Genomic DNA, 23308 nt, shown 5'->3' on the forward strand with positions numbered 1-23308 from the left:
CAGATTTGTTTGACTTTTCTGTCGCTTATATTACTAGCAGTAAGAAAAATATACCTGAACTTCAATAATTTTGCAAGTGAATATGAAAGACTCCAACAATTTAAGCGAGCGCAAGCACAGAAGAACAGACGTACGTGATAGACAACGCAGAAATGCAATAAAACACCCAAGTGAAGTGGCTGATGATGTCATAACCGTCAAAGGAGTTAACAACTCATATATGAATTATTATATTACAACGGATCGGGGGCAGCCAGATTCTAGAAAACACCGAGAGTCCAGTCCCGAGGGAGATGCTCCCATCTATAAGTTAAGTCACCCAGAGAATCCAAAGGATCCTGATCCGGAATGTAATTCTTCAGAACGGTACCAAATATCCAGGCTGGAATGTCGAGACAAGACGTTACTTTACATTATCGCAGGATATGTGGTCGGAATATTAATGGTACTGATCTGGTATTATAAAAATCCCAAAAGGGCCTGCATGGATCTGAATGGAAAATGGGTTTTCATTGTTCTGTTCTTTCTTTTATTGCTTATATTGGTTCAGAGACGTCCAGCGAGGTGTGTTGGATTAGGAAATGTCGTCGTCATTTAGTAACACATTTTTTTACAGGTGCATTGCAGCTCTATGCTTTGCCAGCTTATCAAGCTACCAATTTCGAGCAGTGATTATGGCCTTAGCTTTCCTTGTGGCTTGTACGGGACCCGTAAAGAATATTATTCACAACATTTGCATCATGGCGAACTCTGTCTCCTGCGGACAAAATATCCTTATAAAGGCTCTGAGGCTCATGCAACGTATCATATATGATCCTTCTCATTCAGTGGAAGAGTCATTTCAGACAACATTGGCTGAGGTGCGCCTGCTCATGAACAAATTAGATAAGCTTTTGCTAAATCTGGAGAGGCCCATATCTCAAATACGTTAGTATACCATAGCTTTCTAGACTATTTTTAAGGAGGTACTATGTCATCTACAGATGCCACTTATAAGACCTGTGCAGATTGGTTGATCTTGCAAAAGGATCAGTTTGATTACAAGATGGGAACTCCCTATAATCGGTGCTTGAAAGCAGGTAACTTAAGTATTACTCAGTGCAGAAGAGAGTTCGGAGAGAAGACCAAAGATTGCTGCAATCAAGAGAGATTTGCTTGGTTCTGCGATAGTCTCAAGAACTTGAAAACTTTTTTCGATGATAACCTTCAATGGTCCCAGGTTGTTATTGAGGAAATATTCCAACGTGAGTTAAGATACTTATTCTTTAACCTGACTAAAAAAAAAACTTCTTACAGGTTTGCAGTTATGCTTAATGAAAATCCGATATACCTTTATAACCACCATTAGTTTTGATCACAGTTTGAAATTTAATTCGACAAGTTCACTAACCTCAGAAAGTGGTCAAATGAATGATCAGGATATTACCAGAAACTTTGAGTCACAGAGGCACAAGTTCTTCTTTGTGTTTATTTATCTTGATTTGATTATTTTCATACTTCTGCTCACTATAATCCTGCAATCTCTATACTTCTGGTTCCGATACTTGGCCAGTGACAGCTTCGAAAATGTCTATATAACCAAGAGTTTCGAGAGCTATGATGACCAACAACATGAGATAATGGGAGTAAGAGCCTTACCCTTGAGTAATTGTGAAGAGAATCTATATGTGAAGGTATAATCTGAATATATATTACAATCTATTGTTGTTCATTTAGATATTTAGATAAATTCGATGCGTATTCTGCCCAAAGAATACAGTACGGTTTGTCGCTCGTGGATGTTCCTGATGATCACAGGAATCCAGCTCTTCTGCATCTGCTTCGTAGACTACAGTCTTTATAATATGCTGACTTTAATGTCCTTTCATGGACATATGACTGGTGGTCTTCAACGTAAGCTTCAACCTGGGATGGGTTTTTAATATTTTTAATGTCAATTTTACAGCTCTCGCTTACCATAAGATTGTTATCAAGGGCGGAGGTAAAATTGGTGACATTTTAAGAGACCTTGTTCACGCTTTTGAGCCAAAAGCTTTTAAAATCAATACCCAAAGATGTCTTCCGACCCCAGGGAAGCCTAAGTACCTCCGATATATTTGGATTTTACTGCTGTATTTGCTGGCCTGGTTCATGGTTTTTTGGGAGCCATATGGTCTACGCAAAAGACACCGTATAATGGTCTACTTTTACCCCGAGGAATCCAGTCGAAGAGTTCACGACTTGCATTATACCATCTTGAAAGGAAGAAGTGAGCAATGCTTAAATATTTTGTTATTAATTTCTTAATTTATATTTCTATAGAAAATGTTTTTAAAGAAAGATGTCAGCAGGCACGTTTGTTAAACGCTTTTGAGAATAACAAAACATTGTTATCCAGGTTTCCCTGGTTTGACAATCGTGTAAAAGGGTATGTTCCCAAACTTTTATGTTTTAAAAATCCTATACATTTTTCTTTTTTAGGTGTCTAATTGGTTGTCGTAGAAATTTTATTGGCAAAAACTGCATTATTTGCAATAAGCCTCTGACCAAGTAAGTTAGGTAAACTTTATTCTATGTTTTTTTAATCATCTTTTCCTTCTTATTCAGGTCTGATAATGTTCCCTGTGATTCCCAGAACTGCAAAGGAATCTATTGTACTATGTGCTTTCAGGAGTGCAACAATTTATGTATTTTGTGCAGTTCGCGATACGACAGTGATATATGGGAACTAGGGTAGTTTTGAAGAATGCTAATTTTGGGATAGTTATTAATCTTCTCATGTCTTTAGGAACTCCTCTGACGATCCAGATGATGATTACTGCAACCTTGATAGCATAAACCAGCAGCGAGATAAGAAAGCATAGCGATAGAATCAGAAAACTGTACGGAAAAGATTTCTATATTAAGACAGGATTTCATCTGAAAGTAGAAGAATTATGGCTGGCTGCTTCTTATCAAGTCCCATATTGTCTAGTGGTTAGGATATCCGGCTCTCACCCGGAAGGCCCGGGTTCAATTCCCGGTATGGGAAACATTTGTGGAGTTTTTTTTTTTGATTTAAAATTTTTTTTTTTAATTCAAATTAAATAAGATGCTTAAGATTTACATTTATCCAAATCATTTGCTGTTAACTCAGAACCTATTGTACGAACTTTATTATCAACGTTAAGGAAACTAATATCAATATCTATAAATAGAACGCCTCGTTCACATATACTTCATAGCGGCAGCGAATCGCTGTGTTTACATACACTATTTCGGCGCGACGAATCTCATGTCCCATATTGTCTAGTGGTTAGGATATCCGGCTCTCACCCGGAAGGCCCGGGTTCAATTCCCGGTATGGGAAGCTTCTGAGGACGATTATTTTTTTTCCTAAGTAGCTTAGCCTCAGCCTATAAAAACTTTCTTCAAAATATAAATCGTTTGTTCATCCTGTACTTCTTTACTTATTCTGTTTTCGGTCTAAATCGAATTCCAATAAGTTTTCAAAGCTATTTTTATATGGGCTGACTCAAAGTTTTCTTTTAATTTGCCGAGGTATAAATTGTGTTTTCTTATTATTATGCTTTCCACTAAATCCACTCGAGTCCCCAGCTTACTTCATCTCCGTCCCGAGTAATTTTCTATCCCATTACCTAATTTCCTCCTACTCAATGGTCAAGGGCCCTTCTTCTTTAATCCAAATAACTTTCAGCATAATTTTCTAATTCAATCGGTGGTCCTTTTTGGCAAAACAAACCCAAAGTTCCGTGTTTTTCTGGGCGGTGAGATGGAAAGGGCAGATGGGAAGCGAAAAGATGGGCTAACCTGCGGGTCTGAGTTACGAGACAGTTCCAAAACGGTTCCAGTTCAAGCGAAACGGACAGATTTTACGAGCCGCCTGCCAACTGAAAGTAAACTACAAATGTTTACACAACCGGAGGACTAAAGGACTACAGGACTACAGGACTAGGAGGCGGAGAGTTGGGACAGCCTGGCAAAGTTGGAGCAAAAATTGAAAAACTTTTGCCATCGCCTTGTTTTTTTTATGATGATGACGGGTACGACGACGATGGAAACGCCTATTTTTGGAAAGGGGGGCGCACCCTTGCCACGCCTCCTTTGCCGCCCCTTTCGGAAGTAGGACAGATAAATATAAAATTCGGCGAAAAGTTTTCCACACGTCTGGCTGCCTTTCCCGGCTCCCAATTCCTTGCAATTGAAATTGGTTTCTATGGAGCTACTTAAGGCCGAGATACAAACTCAACTTCATGTGAGCAACTAAAGAAAAAGGAACTGAAACGAAGTCCTGGGGGATTTGCATATTCCCCCCTAGGTCTAATTGTGTGGAAAATTGCAAGAAAATAATTCGCCAAATGCAAATGCCAGACACTCTTGCATAAATATTTAAGCGATTGAGTATTTCTGCTTCAATTGTGGGGTTAGACGTCTGAATTTCCCCCGTTTAGAACCCCTTTTGCGGTTAGATCCCGAGCTTAATCAGACCCTCCAATCGGATAGGTTCTCGCATTACACGCGGTTGGCTTTTCCCCCTTTTCGACTGTTTTCCAGCTTTTCCTGCGGTTTGGCAATTTTGCTAAAGATACAAAGCGCCGATACGGAACAATGAGATGTGTGTGAGCTGTGAGGTGAGAACAAAGCGTTCCCGACCACAAAACAGCGGAAAAGTGAGAACGGGCAGCCGGAATTTGCATAGAGTAGCGCAACCACGGTGGTGCAGGATACAGGGCTAAGCGGAAAATATTACGAAGGGCTATCTATCGGAAGAATTCCATAAGTTTAAAAAAGAAACTACTTTGAAAATACTTTGCGTTTTCATTGTATTGAACCATTTTATAAGATAGATATAAAAATTGCTAAGATATGTATTATAACTACTATTCGTTACTTTCTACTGTGTGTGTGTCGGCAGAGCGCTAGCAGAAAAAACCCTATCCCCACTATATAGACAAGTTTTGACCACTGATATACAACTATTTGACATCCAACTATTAAGCCTAAAAAATATTCCTTTAATATCATTAACGGGAAGGTAAAATAATATATTTTAAATCAGTAGACTTCCGTCTATATTTCTTGGACCTATCCAGAATACTTGTTCCACTGTCCTATTTAGGAATGATATCTGGCTCGCAGTTTTCGCCCAACAAAGAGATCCCGCAAAGAAAAGCCACAGTACAACAAACCCCGAAAAGCCGGCGAATCTTTTCATTCCGCGAGGCAACGAGAAAGGAGGTCCTTTGCGTAATTGCAGCTCCACGGACAACGGACGGAGTGACCACGCCCACTCAATGAGCAAACACTTTTCAAATGGAGGTGTGCTCCTGCCCACCGGGTGATAGTGTTCCTGTAGTATTCCTAATTACAGCTTTAAAGGCGGAGCACATGCGAAACCAAATTAATGTGGTCGGTGGAGTAGAAGGGGCATCCTGTCCAGGTTTTAAGGACGGGTTAGTGCACTTTTTGATCGCCGAATCGCGTGTCACTGGCATTTCCGCCCACAACAGCGGCATTTCCCTTTATAAAAGGTTCAAGTGCAATTTAATTGAGCGAAATGCATAAAGAAACACAAACACAAATTAAATGTGACATTTTTATTTGCGGTCCTCTGACCGCTCAAATTAATATGGCGTCGCCGTGTCACAGGAAAATGGCTTTAATTACCATTAGAATGATGGGAGTGCTTGTCGGGGAAATAACACTTAAAAGGGGAACTATGGGGCGACGAAATGGGGGATACAGCAAAACGGGGACTTGAACTTTAGATCCTAAAATAGTTTTACCAGTTTATAAAAGGCATCATCAAACTTTGGATGACCTTTTAAATTCTAAAGTTTATAAACCATTTTAAATATAGAAGTAAAGGTCAGCTATTGTCCTTTAAAGTAACTTTAGTGCCTAAAAAGATACATATTTTTTATTTTCGTAGATCCTTAAAAACGATCAATAGATTTCAGAAACAAAAAGAGATATATTTGTAACCATAAACACCACAATGAATTGAAAACCAGGTAATGAAAGGAAAGAAAGGTGAAAGTGGGGATGGGGATGGCATTTACTCATTCTATCCGCAGGTCGTAAACAAGGTATTCCATCCCATCCGCGATGCTACACATGAGATAGCCAAGTGCAGTGGCGCTAACAGGATCATAAATCCAGCGATATAAATCTGAGTTGGAGGAGTGAGATGCGTTGTAGGTGCTGTGTGTGTGGGTCCCTAGTTCCCTGCTCAGGCGATAAACCCTCGCACACGTCGAAGATTTTGAATTACTTTCGTTTTTATCGCCAGTTTTCATAATTTACACGCGACCTGCCTAGCAAAACGAGGAAGATTTGGATAAAATCGGGCTAGGTGAGAGGAGCATAATGCTGACGACTCACTTCATCATAAATTCACCTGTCGTTGCCAGTCCATCGAGGAGCCAAGAAAAAAAACCGGACCTGCAACGGAAGTTGCCCAACATTGTCCTGGGAAAATCAGGGAAAAAGAAGGGAGTCGTCGTCGTCCGAGGAAATTTATGAATTTTCCCGGCGTGGCGAGTGCGCGAAAATTTCGTGGAATTTTTCAGGCTGCCCGGACTGGTCAGGTCGTTGCTCAGGAGACGTTGTCGCGTCATTCGAATTGAAATTTCATTAGTTTTACGAGGGGCCCAGCCTTCGATTTCGGTTTACGATGCTTCCAGGGAAATCTATGTACCGAACCAGGCAAAACCCGGAGCTCCGGAGTCGAGTCGAGTCAGCTCAACGCGATGCGATGAATTATGGAAAGCGATTTACATTTGCTGGCTCATATTTTATTGCTGCTTGTTAATGTTTTCATTGCTGCTCCGCTTTTTTCCCTGCTTTCCTGACGCTTTTCTTATTTGCCGAATGCATGAATTATGGATTCTTCCCTTATGGCGCTGCCAAAAGAATGCAAGCACCGAAAAAGAGAAAATTTGTTTCCATTGTTGAAACATTCTGCGCAAATTTATTGAATTATTTAAAGAGGGGAGTAACCAATCCTTGTCGGTTTCACAAAATGGATGGGCTCGAAGCCAAGAAGGATATCTTCGGAAATTGCGTGGCCCAACTTTAAATTCGTTTTTAAGAAACTTTCGCGGGAGAGGCGCCAATACATGGAACAGTCTTTAAATTGTATTGGGTGACAAAGGAAGAAGCTAAGAAGTTTAAAAGTGGATTTAATATTTGAACAAGATATTTCATTTTGTGATAGAAATACTATATCAAATGAGTTTTTAGAAAGATTCTCAATGATGATGACAATACAATGGAAAAGTCATTTCCTTCCTTAAAAAACTTTTTCTCGTTATTTGAAAAGAGCATATGCTAAAATAAAGAATAAAATATAATCCCCTAAATAAAAACGGCTATATTACCCGCTGCAGTTTAATCCAAACTTCCGCCAGAGGGCGCCCCCATATTGAGCCACTGCTGACCCTTTGGACAGCCATAAAAGGACACAACTCCCCACTAGAATGCAATAAAAATGTATCAAGAGCCCCAACGAAAGGGAAAAGCGCAGGGAGAAAGGGGAAATGGCAGCTGACATTAGTGCTGCAAGCGGAGAATGGAGAACGCAGAATGGAGAATTGTTATATTCTTAACAATATTCCGGATATTTATGACCCGCACTGGATCCCATCGCAGTGGCTGGTCAAATGGAGCGTGTCCCGTGCTCCAGTTGCCATTCCATTTGTGCTGAAATACTGAAATACTGAGCACTGAATGTCGGATGCTGAATATGCGTGAAAAATGTTGCGAAAAATTTTAATGCGCTCGCTGCGGGCGCCAAATGGAAATGGATGGGGAAAATGGGAAACTGGGATGCCGGGAAAAATGGGAAGATGACAAATGATTATGGAGCATAATAAATTTCAGCGCTGATTGAGCGACTGCAGCTGCTAAGGAATCGCATGCAAAACTCTAGCAGAATCTAGTGGTTCGTTCACCTCCTCCGGGGAGTAAGTCATCCATTAATGAAGCTAATTTGCTGCACAAATCCCAGAAGCTCTGGCTTTGCTCCTTCAAATCCCGTTTTCCCAGTCGGAAAAGTTGATCCTGGCTGCTTATGGCTGACACGAGTGTCATCCACTCCTATCATATCCCTTTTCCGCCTCCCAACCCCCAGCAAATAACTGAGAAATTGCAGTGGCAGCAAGTTTATTGTCTCTGAATCCTTGGACCCACACACAAGGAGTTTGAATTTATTTTCCTCGAGTGCTTCCCTGCAATTGCAAGTGAAATGTCCGAGTGCAGGTCGCTTTTCCAGCTTTTTCCCCTGATTGGGCGCACACAGTCGCCGAGAAAAGTTCGCCCTCAGTATTGGCTTCGCCCCATTTCCTACGAGTATGTGGATGTGGACGAGGATGTGGCTGAGGATGTGGATGTCCTTTGTCCATCTGCTTGTCACAAGAGCAGCAATAAGCCCAGCTGGACATGCGGATTATGCTGGGTTATTGAGGGCACCACTGGGCAGGAGAGGTGAAAAATGACTTCCCTGCTTTAGTTTTATGATTTCTAAGTGAGGGGTTCTTGAAAACTTTTCCGTTTAAATCTCTCCAAAATGTTGACTCTTGTGGGATGTGTATCAAATATATAAATTTGTTAGCCTAGCTCTTGGGAAAAGTATAAAAAGTTTTGGTACTCATTTGATATACACAATTGTGAGCATTTTATAATAGGGTATTGATATTCATGTTGATATGTCATATATAAGATTATATTTAGTTATATTTGCTCTAATAAGATACTTTGCGGTCCTGCATCCAACATCTTTTCCCTTTTAATAGATAGGTTTAAAACTGTAAGACCTTAGAGTTGATAGCCAAATTCCCGGACCTACGGAAGAGTCACCAAAAACACCCCATCCACAATGGCTAGTGACTGTAAAATCGAAGCGGTGAATATTACCCAATAACACATAAAATCGACACAATGACGCACTACAAGTGAAGCACCTACAATATCTATAGCAAACTCAGATGAGACACGAATTTCTGGGTTTCTTTTCATTTTTCGGAGGTGAGAAGTAGGGGCGGAGGTGGGTCAACAGTAATAAAATATTTAAAGAAGGCGAGGGAGTGAGTATAGGAAAAAGCGCCCAAGAAAATGAAGTCATCTTGTGCAAATATGTCAACAAAGTCAAGTGTTAATTTGCGTGGGAAAACAATTTTTCAGTTTGAAGACCCCAAAAAGTGAGGCGGCTAAAAGTTCTTTTGATAACGAATGCTCTTGTTAATTTTGTTGTAATTCCTTGAAAGCAAAAGTGTGTATGGGGGATTGGAGGAAAATGGGTTTCTTCGACAATCTGGGAGCGTGTGAAAGGTCAAACTTGGCAGCGACAACCGCAGCACTTGCGATTAGCCAACAAAATAAAGGCTAATTTTGTCGAGCCAAATTAGGGAAAATCCCCGACCATTAAAAGCCGCTCTCCATTGCAAAAGCCCAAGCAAAACACCAAAAACCGAACCCAACCCAACGCAGCCCAAAAACCCAACCATCGAGGAGCCCGGCAAAAGTTGACACCACAAAACATTAACTTTCAAGTACATCAAACATTTTGTTGGCTGTTATCTCAGCAGACCCCACAAAAGGTGCCACCAACTTTGCCGCAAACTGGGGCACCAAGGGGTTAAGAGTGGAGAATTGAAACTTTGTGCGTTGTTTCGTTGTTGGTTGTTGTTGATTTTGGCCCGTTGTTGTTGGTTGTTGGCCATCATCATCATCGTCATCATGGTTCGTTGTCTTTTGTTGTTATGCGAATGACATTTCCATGTAGTACAAAAGTTTCTCGACTGCTTCTCGTTTTTATTATTATTATTTGTTTGTTGTTTTTGTTTTGGCTTTGGCTGCCTCCACAAAAGTGTGGGAAAATGTATTTATTTTTATGATTGTTTAATGTTTTATTTTCCCCGTAGTTCCAACGAAAAAGTTGCCTGTTTCGTCTGTGTGTTTTATTTTAAATGTTTTAATTAGTTCCGAATCGAACCCATCATCACTGCATCTGCCTTATCGACTGCATCCTCGGAGATCTGTTGCCAGTTCCCATTCGAATTAATCAAATCATCATCATCATCGCCCGAACGCCACTTTCGATCCCTTTGATCTGCGGCCCAAACATATTTCAATTAACGGGCCATGACCGTGGCAAAGGCCAAAAGCGATACCAAAACTGGGACCACTACCAATTCTACTAGCCAAGATGCAACACTCAAGAGATCCAAGTTCAAGGCAAACAGATGAGGAATACGAAGGTGATCGAGAAGGCCGGCGTCTGGGTCTTTGGGTCTGGGTGTGGCCATGTGTGGGTCTCTCTTTTTCATCCCAGTGCATGTGTGGGGGCATCAATCAAAGCCGTAGTTAATACACAGGGAAAAATGTCTATTGAATTGGAAAGTTTTCTAATGAATATTCCGGTTCAAAACATTGCATTACATTTATTTTATTTCATATCAAAACCTTTATTGCAATATTTTCATTCTGGTCTATCAATAATATGAATAGTTCAAGGACCAGTGTATATCTTGAAGCAGATCAACAGTATATGTATATAAATATATATTAATGGTATAGTACCACTTAAATGCTAGGATCCATATTGTCTTATTAGTATTGTAAAACCAATTGAAAAACTTTTGTATCTTAAATGTTAATCTTGAGTTTTTCATCCCATCGTATTATGTTAAAAACTTGTACAACCTCAAATGATATTTTCTCGTATAATAATAGCTATTTAAGCAGTATGATAAACCCTTTGTATTCAATTAAAATATCTTCTATCCAACTTCTTTATTTTTCCCCAGTGTAATAACCTCTGGTAAGCAAGTGAGTGATGCCCTGGCCGAAAGGGGCAGACAGATCGGCTCGACTCCAAGTTACCCAGTGAGTGATAAATCAAAGCACTGCCTCCTCCTTCTCTAAAGGGAGGGTCTATATCTCCATATGGGGGCGCCATTCGTGTGGTCTTTGAGGGCCACGAGATCCGAGCTCAACTCCAAGTGGATATTCGATTCTGGTGGTTCCTCGGCCGCTGTGTTGCTTGATTTTCAATTTCATACGCACTGTTGGATGCATTTCCATGGGTGGGGTGGGGAAAATCATCGCTGCACTGGGCGGCAATTTATTGATTAACGCGTTTTGTTTTTCCCCTCTCTCTCTGCGGGCAATTTTCATCACTTTTCGAGCGCCGTAATTAAAATGTATTTTCTTAAATCATTTTCAGTGGATTCATCTGCCTGCTGGGTGGTCATTCCCCAGTTTTTCCCGCACTCCATTCCTTTTTTCAGAAGCAGCTGTCGTCACCAAGCCAAGGCAATAACTCAGGGTCCATCATCAATTTTACAAAAACCCCCAGCCCTCTCCCCGTATTCAAAAAAGTGTTAAAGCGCGAAAAGCAGCAGCAGAAACGGCAACTAAAGTTGGGCAATTTGTTTCGCTTTGTCTGCCGTGGAAAGGGAAAAACAATGCCAGGTGAACCCAGAGGGGGAAAAGGGGGGTGTGTGTACTTTTCGACACTCATTTGCAATTTTTTGTTAATTTTTTCTGCCTTTGTCAGCCGCCTGGCGATGATGGCTGCCTTTGATAAGAACTTGCCGCAACTCCGACGCAACAATGCAATAATTACAATTTATATTTGCAGATAGAAATCGCACATTAAGCAACGGCGGCGCAGAGGCAGAATGCAACTGCCACTGTTAACCCATGAAGCCCATAAAGAAAGGCTCAAAAAAAATTATAAACAAAAAGCTGTCACCGTGTGCGTTTTAACGCTTCGGCGATTTGGCCAGTGGGCAAACTAAATGTCGCTGTTAACGTTAATGGCCAAGTTAAAGTTGGGGCAGCTGCTTCCAGTCTGCTGCTTCCAGCTGCTTTTGCTTTTGCTTTCTGCTTGTGCTTTTGCTGCCGTCTTGGCCACAATTTTCGGCTGCTGCAGGGGTCATTGCCGAAATTTCAATCAACTATGGTGGCCAACAAATAAAAAGAAACAGGCCAAAGACAATTTTGAAGGCCCCAAAAAAATTGAAGAGATCGGGGGCAGAAAAGAAAAAGGATCAGCATTCAAACAACGAATTTTGTATGCTCTGCAGTTTTTTGATGACTTAGAAAACACTCTAAAATATTTATTGGTGAGGTTCTATATTTAAAAAAAAACTAAATAGTGGCAGATAATCTTCCTAACGACTTAAAGGAATAGTAATGATATATGTAAATAGATATATTATTTTATAATGCTTACTTGTCTTTTTATTTTCAAGGAAGCAGCAACATCTACCTTTAATTCCACAAATATATTTAGAGTGTATAGCTTTTAAAACTAAATGTTTCGCTCTTTAAATAAGGAGCCTCAGGACATTTTTGTAATACCCTCAAAATGATTACCATACCATCTCGTAATCAATCCTCTATACCCCAAAAACCCCTATAGAGTATCTCCCAGAAGTGACCCAAAAACAGCAGACGGTGGATCCAGTCAATTTGGTGGTCCACTTTGCATATGCCAAAACTAAAGATGAACTGATCCAGATCCCGATCCCGATTACGAGGAGGTGGCCAGAGGAGTATCCAGTTACACGTTTGACACCTGGCCTCACCTGACGGGGTCTGCCCTCTGGTTCTCCCCCGATCCTATCCCTTTCATCTGACGCAACTCAAACTGCTGGCGACTGCCGAAAAAGATCAGAGAGTGATCCACTTGGCCAGACGACCAATTGATCCTGCTCCTGGGGTCCTGAGGTCTTGCGACTTGAGCTGGCCACGCGTGCGCCAGATCGAATTACCAAACAAAGCCAGCGGGGGCGGAGGAGAAGGGGTTTTGTGGGGGCCAAGGACCTCCTGCCAGGATATGAAGGAACAGCAGTTTGCTGGGCTCACTGGGTGGTCCACTCGGATGCTGCTGTCATCATTTTCAGACGCCGCTTTCGATGGCAATGAAAGGCGAAAGGCTAAAATGCACTGGGAAAAAAGGCTATTATATTACTAAGGTATACTTACTTATAAGATGAAAGGTTCGTAAATGGATAAGGAATAGTAAATGTCAATCCTTTTTTCCATTGAATCAGTCTCGTTGGTACTTATTTTTTCCCTGTGTAGTTGCACCTTTGCCAATCGGCAGCTACCTTTTTCCTCAAGCGCCGGGCAGTAAATCATCGCGCGGCAAGGACACTTCAATTAGGCCAAGCGCCGCCTCAGCAGCTCCTTTGTCCCGTTTTCTGTTTTCTGTTTCTGTTTTCCATTTCCACCGCGTTCCAATCGCAATTAGCAATTAGCACAACATTAGCGCGGCTGACCTTTGACCTCGCTGCCACTCCCGCTGCGCCCACTGTCCATTGCCCATTGTCCATTGTCCTTGTGCGCGAGTGTCGCCTGTGTCCTGTGCCTCCTGTGAGCACTCCCCGTTTCCATCCAAGGAGTGTCCTCTGTGCCCTGTGTTTTGTCACGCATTCATTCGCCAAATGGCCGGCAATAATTTGCGGTTGTCCCATTGTGTCCTTCGTCCTTAGTCCTGTAGACTTTCCCAGCTAACAGGCGCCGCCGCATATTTACATAATTGCCCATGTCTCAGTGTCTCACGCCATAAGGCTATAAACAAGGCTGGGAAGATATAGCCCACGGTTCCAGATAGTCAGCTTGATTTGTGCGCTTGGGCACTCTCTCAAACTCGCATAAATATGTATTTTGAAAAGTGCTGAAAGACACACCATTAAAAGAGGAGCCATCGGTAAGGAAACCTAAAAGGGTAAAAAAAGGATTTCTAGATAGTATTATTATTACGATAATGGTTTTGTAATATAGAGGTAAGAAGTATACAACATTATGTTCCCAGTATTTTAACTAAACTGATCCGTGACAAACTATATATAACTTAGCATAACTAATTTCGCTACTTTAACAATGAACCTTATCTAATGATAATTCAGTCGATATAATGGGTCGAAAGAGTAATGTTCTCTTACTCTGTAGCTTTGGCTTTATACTGTGCATTGCCAAACTGGCTTTGCACTCCCACTATCCAAATATCGAAAGTTTCTCAAAAAAAAATCTACAATATTACGTGGATAGCCCAAGTTGCAAGATGCCCAAAAGTAATCCCTTTTCCGCTGACATAATGAAAGTGTTCAAGAAAAAGCATTTCAAAGAGTGCAGCACCGATAATGACTTGGTTTTAAGTGAGTTCGATCCGGAACTAAGACAATACAGGCTCTATATTGATGATGGCATCTTTGAAAAGCTTTCAAAAAAGGTCCCAAATGCGACACTCAGGTGTCAATACCAGGTGATTGGACGGAATAAAAGTGCCTCATATCCGGATAAGGATTTTACGTGGGTTCCATAGATATATATATTATCAGGTCTTATAAATATTCGCTTATCTTTTACAGTCTTTCTGATCCTCGACCTCTGAACCAATCTTTTTTGGTACCCAAAGACATTGACTTTTTAAGTACCCAATGCTATGCCGTAAATGGAAAAAAGGAAATAAAGCTTCTTCAAGAGGATGGCTTCCTCTTTGTTCAGGACCGCCTCAGTCATAACACTAAGAATCCAGAAGGAGATCGTCCTGATGAGGAATCCAAGCCAAACGTGATCATCCTGGGAATTGATTCCACATCTCGTCTGAACCTGAGACGCTCCATGCCAAAGCTCCATGAATTCTTGCAACGACCAGGATGGTTCGAGATGCAGGGATTCAATAAGGTGGGTGAGAATACCATACCCAATCTTTTGGCCATGCTCACTGGAAATGCCGAGGAAAAGGCCATGGCACAGAGTAGATTCAGTCATGGCGGATTTATCGACAAACTGAAATACATTTGGCAGAGGTTCAAGAACTATGGTTATCAAACAGCTTTCGGTGAAGACTGTGGTAAGATCAATACTTTCAACTATAATAAGCCCGGTTTTAAGAAGCAGCCAGTGGATTACTATCTCAGAAACTTCATAGTTGCCTTGGAAACTATCTTAAAAACTCGACGTGAGTTCGGAAATGTTTTCTGCCTTGGCCGCAAGTTGGGCTTCAAGTATATATTCGACTTTGCCAGGCAGTTTATGCAACGTTTTGAGAAAGTGGCACCCGTATTTGGGATCTTCTGGAGCAACAGCTTCACCCATGAGGATTTCCTGGGAGCAACCGCTCTGGACAAGGTCTTCTGGGAATACCTTTTAGTGTACGATGCACTGGGATTTTTCAACCGCTCCATAGTATTTGTGCTAAGTGATCATGGCTATAGATACGGAGTAACTCGACAGAATGCCAAATCGGGTTATTTGGAAGAACGCCTTCCCATGATGTTTATATATGTTCCACCCTGGTTTAGGAAAAGATATCCCCAGTACGTGGAGAACCTAAGGACTAACCAGAATCGCCTGTCCTCAGGTTTCGATGTGCACATGACTCTGCACCACTTACTCCAACTGAACGTTACCTCCATGTCGAAGTTCAGTCCAAATCTTCGGGCTTCACAGTGCAGAGGGTGTCAGTCCCTGTTCTTCGAACTTCCTCATAATAGAAAATGCTCTCAGGCGGGAATTCGTGACAAGTGGTGCTCCTGTGAACCCATTGAAACGGTGACAAATAAGAAACACATTACGAAAGTGGCTCTAGAGGTGGTGCGTCATATGAACCAACATCTGGAGGATCGCAATCTCACCGAGATCTGCGAAAACTATACCCTGAAAAAGGTCGTTCACATGGACCGCAAGATCCCAGTTACCGATGAGTCCGTGGAAGATGATGAGCTGCACACCTACGTCATCTCGTTCTACACCAGACCCACCTTGGCGCATTTTGAGGCCACTGTACAGTGGAACACGCATAAGAAGTCCCTGATCATGAAGGTGGACGAGATTAGTCGTCTCGAGTCCTACAAAAAGCACAGCAAGTGCACGAATGATCCAGTTATCAAGAAGTATTGTATATGTATTCCGTTTTAATAAAATACTAGTCAGATTTTTATTAATAAACTCTATTAACCACATTAAAGTACTTTAACCCTACTATAACTTATAATATTTGTATTAATACTATGGTTATAAACTAAGCAGTATGGTTCAAAATGTGGCAAAATCTTTAAAATATCAACTAAAACTGTATATTTCTTTCAAATTATTCTCAAAAAATATATGACATAACCTTTGTACATTTCCATTTACGTCTCAAAAAAGATTTGTGGTCCACTTTATCCAATTTATGATGAACTTTTGCAGTTGCATTCATAAAATCATAGATAAACCTCGAAAGGGGGTCACAATTAGCTGGCCCCGCTCAAATCGGCGGAATCCGCTTTTCTCCGGTTTGCTGATTGCCTGTTTCCGGATGTGTCATCCCGTGATGGAACGGAGCAGTCTCCACCGTTGATCGCGACAATTGCCCTTCCCTTGATTGCCATCAATTGCGCAAGCAGTCGGGATGAATTGGGATTTGGACAATGAGTGCTCCATATTACCCTACAATGTGTAGTGCCGGGCAGTGATAAGCACAACCGAGTGGACAAGTGTGTCAGTGATGGATTACACTCATTCGCCGAATAAGTGGCGCCAAAATGCGTGAGGGGATGCGTCAACCCCGAGATTATGTTCGTGTGTAGGTCAACAAGTCTTTTGATCAGGCGGTCTTTTGAGATTTTAAACAGGCGAAGGAATTTTTTAGTTCCTTTAATTATTATATTGTACATAGCAGTACACAAAAATTGACAAATATTTGGAGTCATACAGCATTAAACTCGTAAAAAATGTCCAATCTATTGGCATATAAACCTAAAAAACCTAATTTTGGACAATCTTTTACCCCAAAAAAATGTAGTAATTTGTCCGAAACAACAAAAGTAACAGTCCAAATATGGAATGCCATACCTTGTCGAACTCGTAGCAAAATTTCCAATCGATTGGCATTTAAAACTGAAAAACTTAATTTTTGGATAATTTTTGCAAAAATAGATGATGTTACCCCTTACCAAAAATGCAAAAATTTGTGAAAATTTGAATTTTTCTAAACCAGCCGGAAAGTGATGGATATCGATTACGAAGCTTGTTAGCTATTCATTGCAGTGCGTCTTTTTCGTGTGAGACCAGTTTTGGCCAAGTTACAGCAAAAAAACGCATCGAAAAATGTTGATTTTTTCCAAAAATCCAAAGTTACCCTTTTTACCCCGAAAATGAGTAGTATTTAAGACGAAACAATAAAAGTAACAGTCCAAACATGGAATGCCATACCTTGCTGAACTCGTAATAAAATTCCAAATCGATTGGCATTTAAACCTGAAAAACTTAATTTTTGCCCAATTTTCGCAAAAATAGATGATGTTACCCCTTATGAAAAATGCTAAAATTTGTGAAAATTTGAATTTTTGTAAATCAGCCGGAAAGTGGTAGAAATCGATTACGTGGCTTGTTAGCTGTTCATAGCAGTGCGTCTTTTGGGTGTGAGACCAGTTTTGGCCAAGTTGTAGCAAAAAGACCCATCGAAAAATGTTGATTTTTTCCAAAAATCCAAAGTTACCCTTTTTACCCCAAAAATGAGTAGTATTTTCGACGAAACAACAAAAGTAACAGTCCAAATATGGAATGCCATACCTTGTTGAACTCGTAGCAAAATTTCCAATCGATTGGCATTTAAAAAGGAAAAACTTAATTTTTGGCCAATTTTCGCAAAAATAGATGATGTTACCCCTTATGAAAAATGAGAGAATTTGTGAAAATTTGAATTTTTCTAAAGCAGCCGGAAAGTGATGGATATCGATTACGTAGCTTGCAAGTTGTTCATAACAGTGCGTCTTTTTGGTGTGAGACTAGTTTTGGCCAAGTTACAGCAAAAAAACGGATCGAAAAATGTTGATTTTTTACAAAAATCCTTATTTTCCATTAAAAACAAAGTTTTTATTTAAAAAATATCCAATTAAAAATTGTTAACAAATTTCACTTTTATGATATTCTTCATTCTGGTGGCGCCAAGCGGCTTGTTAATAGTGAAAGTCTTCGGAGGTCTTCGAGGTGTAGCTCATTTAATCACTCCGAGGAACCACCACTGGCCGAGCCTTCTCACTTTGTCGGCCACATTAAAGGAGCCAAACCCAAGTCGTAGATAACACCTAATTAGGGTGTAGAGGATCGTCGCCTGCGGACAAGGCGACTGACAACTTTAGCGCCACTTGCCCCTACCCCTCGTCTTATTAGTGCGGGTGGTCGGTTCAGTTGGGATCAGCTCAGTTCGAGGGCCCACGAAGTCCGAGATCAATTTGGGAATCCGCCTAAGAAGGACCACGCCCCTAGGAGCGGGAATTGGGAACCAAAGGGGCGGAGGAAGAAGCGGCACGCACGCAACCTGCGGCAGCTGCTACCTCAGCCTCTGGACTCGGAATCCCTCGCTCGATTCGGTTTCGGTTGTATCTGCATCTTTTCTTAGGTCTAGGCTGCAATCGCGGTTCTGGTTAACAAAGATGCCTTTTTAAAGATGATAAAAAATAGCTAAATCTGTTGGTCTAATATTGACAGATATTATTGATTCATAACTTGATATTGAAAATTGTAGTTCGTTGTTTATTTTCTATTCAGTAAAACCCCTAAATCGAAAAATATAAATGAGGCAAGATTACGAAAAAAAAGTACTGATAGTGAGAATGATAAGTTCATATAGAGTTTTGGAATTTTTTCAAAATTAGGACAGAAAACAGCCGAATTGCCAACACTGTTAGCCAGTTTTGTTTTTGGTCCGGGTGTCGCCGGCGATTCGATGCGTTTTCTTTGGCCAGCGGCCCAAGCTGAGATAATTACATGTTAATTCGTTAGCTCCTTTCCCTAAGACTTAGGCCTGAAGACTTAGGACCCGAGGTCCGAGAGACAACGCAATCGAGTTGAAGGCGGCTCTTTGGAATCGAATCGAATCGAATGGGATCGAATGGATAATTAAGCAGTTGCCAACAATGTGTGCGGCATTTAATTGCCGATCGCGTTCGAGATCGGGGCTTAAGGACACCTTCCCGTTTCAGTTCGAGTTCCAGTTCCGATAAGTAGCCCCTTAAATGAGTCAGAAGTCAAAAGTCAGCGGAGACTGTTCAGTTTGGTGGCTGGAATGGGCAGACAGACAGATCTTGTGGTTAGGTAAATCACCTAGTCCAGAAAGAGGAGCCGTATTAATAACTTTAATTAAAAACGGCTGGGCTGCCAGTGGAGAGATCTTCGAAAGTGTGGGAACCAAATTATTCAAATCGCCATAACTCGGCTCCTCGGGACTCCTTTTTGAAGCACCCATAGGTATATATGTGTACCTCCTTTGGAGGTGAGCTCTCTCATATGCATATTTATTGCATTTTTTCTCGACGCGCCGGCAACGCCCCCAAAAAATATTCACAATGGAATTTCAATTCCATTCGCCATTCGCCGACTTGGAGCAGCAGGATCGGTGGTACTCGGTATATGGTATATGGTATTTGGTATTGGGATCGGGATCGCAGAATGCATTCGTTTTCCTTCGCCAGCGATTCGCGGGAATAATTAAAATTTATATATGTTTGGGTTCGCTTCGGTTGGGTTTTCTTTGTTTTGTTCGGTGGCTCGGTTCGGCGGTCTTCTAATTTTGCTCGTCTGGCCGGCAATCACAAATCCATTTCACTTTCATAACTCATCGGATCCAGGCAATTTACATGGTCTCCTCTTCCCCGAAACCCTTTAAGAATACTTCTCCTTCGCGGCGAGTCACGTTGTGGAAGTTAACATGAGTGCGTAACATTTAAATGGTTGTCAATTCGAAAATTGCTAGCTCCTCCCGCAAGGCTACACTGGCAACATAAAAGTGGTGTGTATACACAGTGTCACATAAAACCTCGCGAATTCTTCAGCTTTCTGGGTTGTATAACCGAAAAAAACTCCATAAAATGTGATGTTCAAAGATGTTCTGTTTATAGTAAATTGTTATCACCGCGAATTCTTCAGAACATGTAAGGAAATCCCTTTTTAAGTGCACTTCCTCTTTGTATATATGTTTTTTCTCCTTCTCACTGGCACTCTCCCATAATTGAGACAACGTGCGTGGCGGAGGAGGATTGGATGGGATGGGTGAGGAAACAATGACACCGGCATCATCCATCCACTCCATCGCTCCGACGATCCATTGGAGCGCCTGGCACGTCCGCAAAGTGGCGTTTCCACTGTCCACTATTCGGCACCCACTCTACCCCATCCACCCACTCCACGTCCACATCCACAGACACATCCACATCCACATCCACATCCTCATCGCGGATGCGGAACGCATTTGAAATGAGCCCAGAACTGGAGGACGATGAGGAGCAGGCGTCGGAAAAACAACAGCGTAGAAATGAATATTCGAAATTGCAGTGATATATCATCGATGGCTATATGCTCCCCCCCTCTCATAACGCCCAAAACCTCCCCCCAACGGTGAATCGTGAAACGTTACGCAAATTTTCTGGCAGATTGTCATGTTTCTGATGGTTTGGCAAAATGATTGATTACTTTGTTCCTGTTCGCCTGAACGGGCTGCAAATGGCAAAAAGGCGAAGAGGAAGCGTGGCCATTCTGATGAAAGTGCCAAATCGGAAATGCAAAAGTGGCCAGGTGGAGTGGAAACGGGTGGGGGTGTTAAAACGCTGGATTGATTGAAAAGGGGTTTTCCATAGATGCCCGATCGAGCCAATCAATTCCCAGCGACGTTTTGATGCTAGGCAATTTGTATTTTATTCCACTTTATGAGGAGAAATAAATCAAACAACGTGAAAGTGATAATGGAATATTCGAGTATTCGCTGATTTTTAGATCAAAATTTATACACAACAACTCAAGCTCTTCTATTCTGTAAACATACGAACCTTTTCAAGATACAAGTATTTTCTTTTAAAATTGTTTTCCAAAAATTGGGCTATAAGAAAATCTTATTTTGGCAGTTTCTTTATTTTTCTGCCCCTTTTTGCCAAATTATTTGTAAATTATACATCCAGTTTCAAGACCTGTTACTGGCAATGCCGATAGATAGACTTCGTGCAATGCCAGTGGACAAGATCCTCAGTTTTCGGAGGAACCCCGATCCGCAGCAGCTGGAAAGACAGCAGACTGATGGAATGGAGGATATCCCTAGATTTCTACCATCCCAGCTCTTAAAAGATGAGGAAAATGGTAAGGATGGTAATCGCAGGATGCCGGATAGCGACTCGATAAACTCTGAGGATGCCATAAGGCTACCTCCTCCCCGGAGATCTCCAGTCTCGATGAGGAATCTCCAGCGGGAGCTGTACTCACCCAATCAATGTATGAATGTCCTGAAAGCTATGGTGGCTGTGGTCACCGTTTGCATGCTCTTCGCCACGATTCCCCTATATCGTCGTCAGAATAGAGACAAGGACCACGATCTCAAGATGATCCTGCTGTGGAATGAGCCACTGGTCGGTGGACCTGCCCACATGGAGTGCGGTTGCCTGGTCACCAACCAAAGGAACTACAACGACAAAGCTTACGATTCGGTGGTCGTTAATGCAGATCATCCTTATAGCCTGGAGGGTTTGAATGGCACCCAACATAATCCCGATTACTATGTGGTTTATGCCGCCAAGCAGCCAATGTCGCAGGGTCTGCTGCCTGACTTCATGTTGTTCAATTTGACAATGACCTATCGTCTGGATTCTCAGCTCATCTGGACGGATTACTATTTCTCCTATACGAATCTGGCCAGGAGGCTCAAGTGGTTCCGTTCTCCCAACCTCAACTTCGCCGATGATATGCCAGGTTCTATGATCCAACGGCTGGAGGAGGAAATAAAAATAAAGTCCCGACTAGCTGTGTATTTGATGTATGAGGTGGATGAGAATAGTCTCCCAGAGAGCCTGTATTTGGAGGAGCTGCGCAAGTATGCTGAACTCGATGCCCATGAAAGTTGCCTGGGTTCCGATGAGTAGGTTATTGTATATCCATCTTAAGAAAGTTCTAACCATTCCCCGATTGTCACCCCTTTTAGCTGCAGTCACTATTATTTCATGCTGATCTTTGAACCCACCGCCTGTCCGGATTATGTGCCCCCGCAGATGTATACAGCCATGAATAAATATCTGGTACCCGTTCTGATTGGAGGAGGAAACCTAACCAATCTGGTGCCTCAGCATTCTTATATTAACAGCCTGGACTTTGCCACCCCAAAGGATCTTATGGGTCATCTGAAGGATCTAACCAGCAACCCGGAGGAATACAAGCGCTACTTCTGGTGGCACTCCCTCTACAAGCTGCGCAAAACTTCCCAACCCTACTGTGCCCTCTGCTATCTCATCCAACAGCCCCTCGAGAAGCGCCAGATTCCTCAGGGATCTTCCAGCCTGGACTTCATCGGTTGGTGGACCAAATACCACTGCCCCAATCGATCCACCACCTTCCTCTGAGTGGCAGTCCCCCTACGATCCCCAAACCCAATTATAATTACCAACGATCGCAAATTGCCCTTGTTCGGTGTGGTTCCGTTTAGTTCGAGTTGAGTTCTTCCTTCGTCTTGGGGCTTTTGGTTATTTTCGGCAGGTTCTGGCTGGTTTAATTCCGCGGAATTTCGGCGGCACTCCATTGACCTCGCCGACAGCTCCGGAATGAAGGGAGCTTAATAAGTTGTACTCTATCGAGGAGTTATGGTTGCTTGGAAAGATATTGGTTGTTAATATTAAGTAATCTTTCTACGTTATATGTAGTTTGATCTATGTTTTGTAAAGTTTCATATAAGATCTATCACATATTTCAATTTCATCCAGTTTTGAAAGCTCCTTTCTCTAATATCTCCCAAAGGGAGAGCACCCATCATTCGGTTTTCAGTTCCCAAAAAAGCAGACATAATTCCCTTCAAAATGTTGGGTTATTTTAGAAACTCGCTGGAAGGATGTCAGGATGCCTGGGATGCCGACCCGTGCCGGGCGGCCTGTTGAAATACCCATCAGCTAATGCCGCCATATGGGAGACCGACCAGTTGGTGGAGCCCCCTCCGGTGGGCAGAAGTGGAGGATGGGGATGGGAATTGCCTGGCAGCTATTGTCGCTCAAGAGGAGCCTTGTGCCTGGGAAAAAGCAGAGACAGCCGTCACCGGCAATGGGCATAGATAAAGCAAATAGAGCAAACTTGTTCCACACATTGTGGACCATTCCAGATGAGATGGCTATGGAGATGGGGATGGGGATGGGTAACCTGTGTTGGGCAGCCCTCGATGACGGGGGCCTCCACGAACGAGTGGGCGACGAGACAAGACAAGGCGGTCCAGAAATGTGGGATAAGTTGGGTGGAGTGGTGGAGTGGTGGAGTCCGTCCAGGTGAGGTGCCAACCGAGCACACAATGCACGAAAAACAAACAGAA

The 23308-nt window shown here is 42.1% G+C and overlaps 3 protein-coding genes and 2 non-coding genes across 5 annotated transcripts; all 5 read left to right on the forward strand.

Moving 5' to 3' along the window:
* Positions 1–50: 50 nt before the first annotated feature.
* Positions 51–3016, forward strand: LOC108012744 (DC-STAMP domain-containing protein 2). The gene is given in 10 exon segments (XM_065864640.2): positions 51–564; positions 617–927; positions 984–1244; positions 1297–1673; positions 1725–1893; positions 1946–2248; positions 2302–2447; positions 2450–2529; positions 2587–2712; positions 2768–3016. Coding segments are annotated over 10 exon segments (2331 nt in total). The 5' UTR covers positions 51–82; the 3' UTR covers positions 2844–3016.
* Positions 2939–3010, forward strand: TRNAE-CUC (transfer RNA glutamic acid (anticodon CUC)). The gene has a single exon. It is a non-coding gene; the product is annotated as a tRNA-Glu (tRNA).
* A 240-nt stretch (positions 3017–3256) lies between the features above and the next one.
* On the forward strand, positions 3257–3328 carry TRNAE-CUC (transfer RNA glutamic acid (anticodon CUC)). Its single transcript has one exon. It is a non-coding gene; the product is annotated as a tRNA-Glu (tRNA).
* A 10581-nt stretch (positions 3329–13909) lies between these two features.
* Positions 13910–15920, forward strand: LOC108012638 (uncharacterized). The gene is made up of 2 exons (XM_017078061.3): positions 13910–14304; positions 14364–15920. Exons 1-2 carry the CDS (start codon positions 13910–13912, stop codon positions 15913–15915), a joined length of 1947 nt encoding a protein of 648 aa, XP_016933550.3. The 3' UTR covers positions 15916–15920.
* Positions 15921–20781: 4861 nt separating this feature from the next.
* FucTD (alpha1,3-fucosyltransferase D) lies at positions 20782–22440 on the forward strand. The gene is made up of 2 exons (XM_017078016.4): positions 20782–21880; positions 21944–22440. Exons 1-2 carry the CDS (start codon positions 20955–20957, stop codon positions 22356–22358), a joined length of 1341 nt encoding a protein of 446 aa, XP_016933505.2. The 5' UTR covers positions 20782–20954; the 3' UTR covers positions 22359–22440.
* Positions 22441–23308: the final 868 nt, after the last annotated feature.

The sequence above is a fragment of the Drosophila suzukii genome, chromosome 3 (assembly GCF_043229965.1).
Source record: "Drosophila suzukii chromosome 3, CBGP_Dsuzu_IsoJpt1.0, whole genome shotgun sequence".
NCBI classification, from domain to species: Eukaryota; Metazoa; Arthropoda; class Insecta; order Diptera; family Drosophilidae; genus Drosophila; species Drosophila suzukii.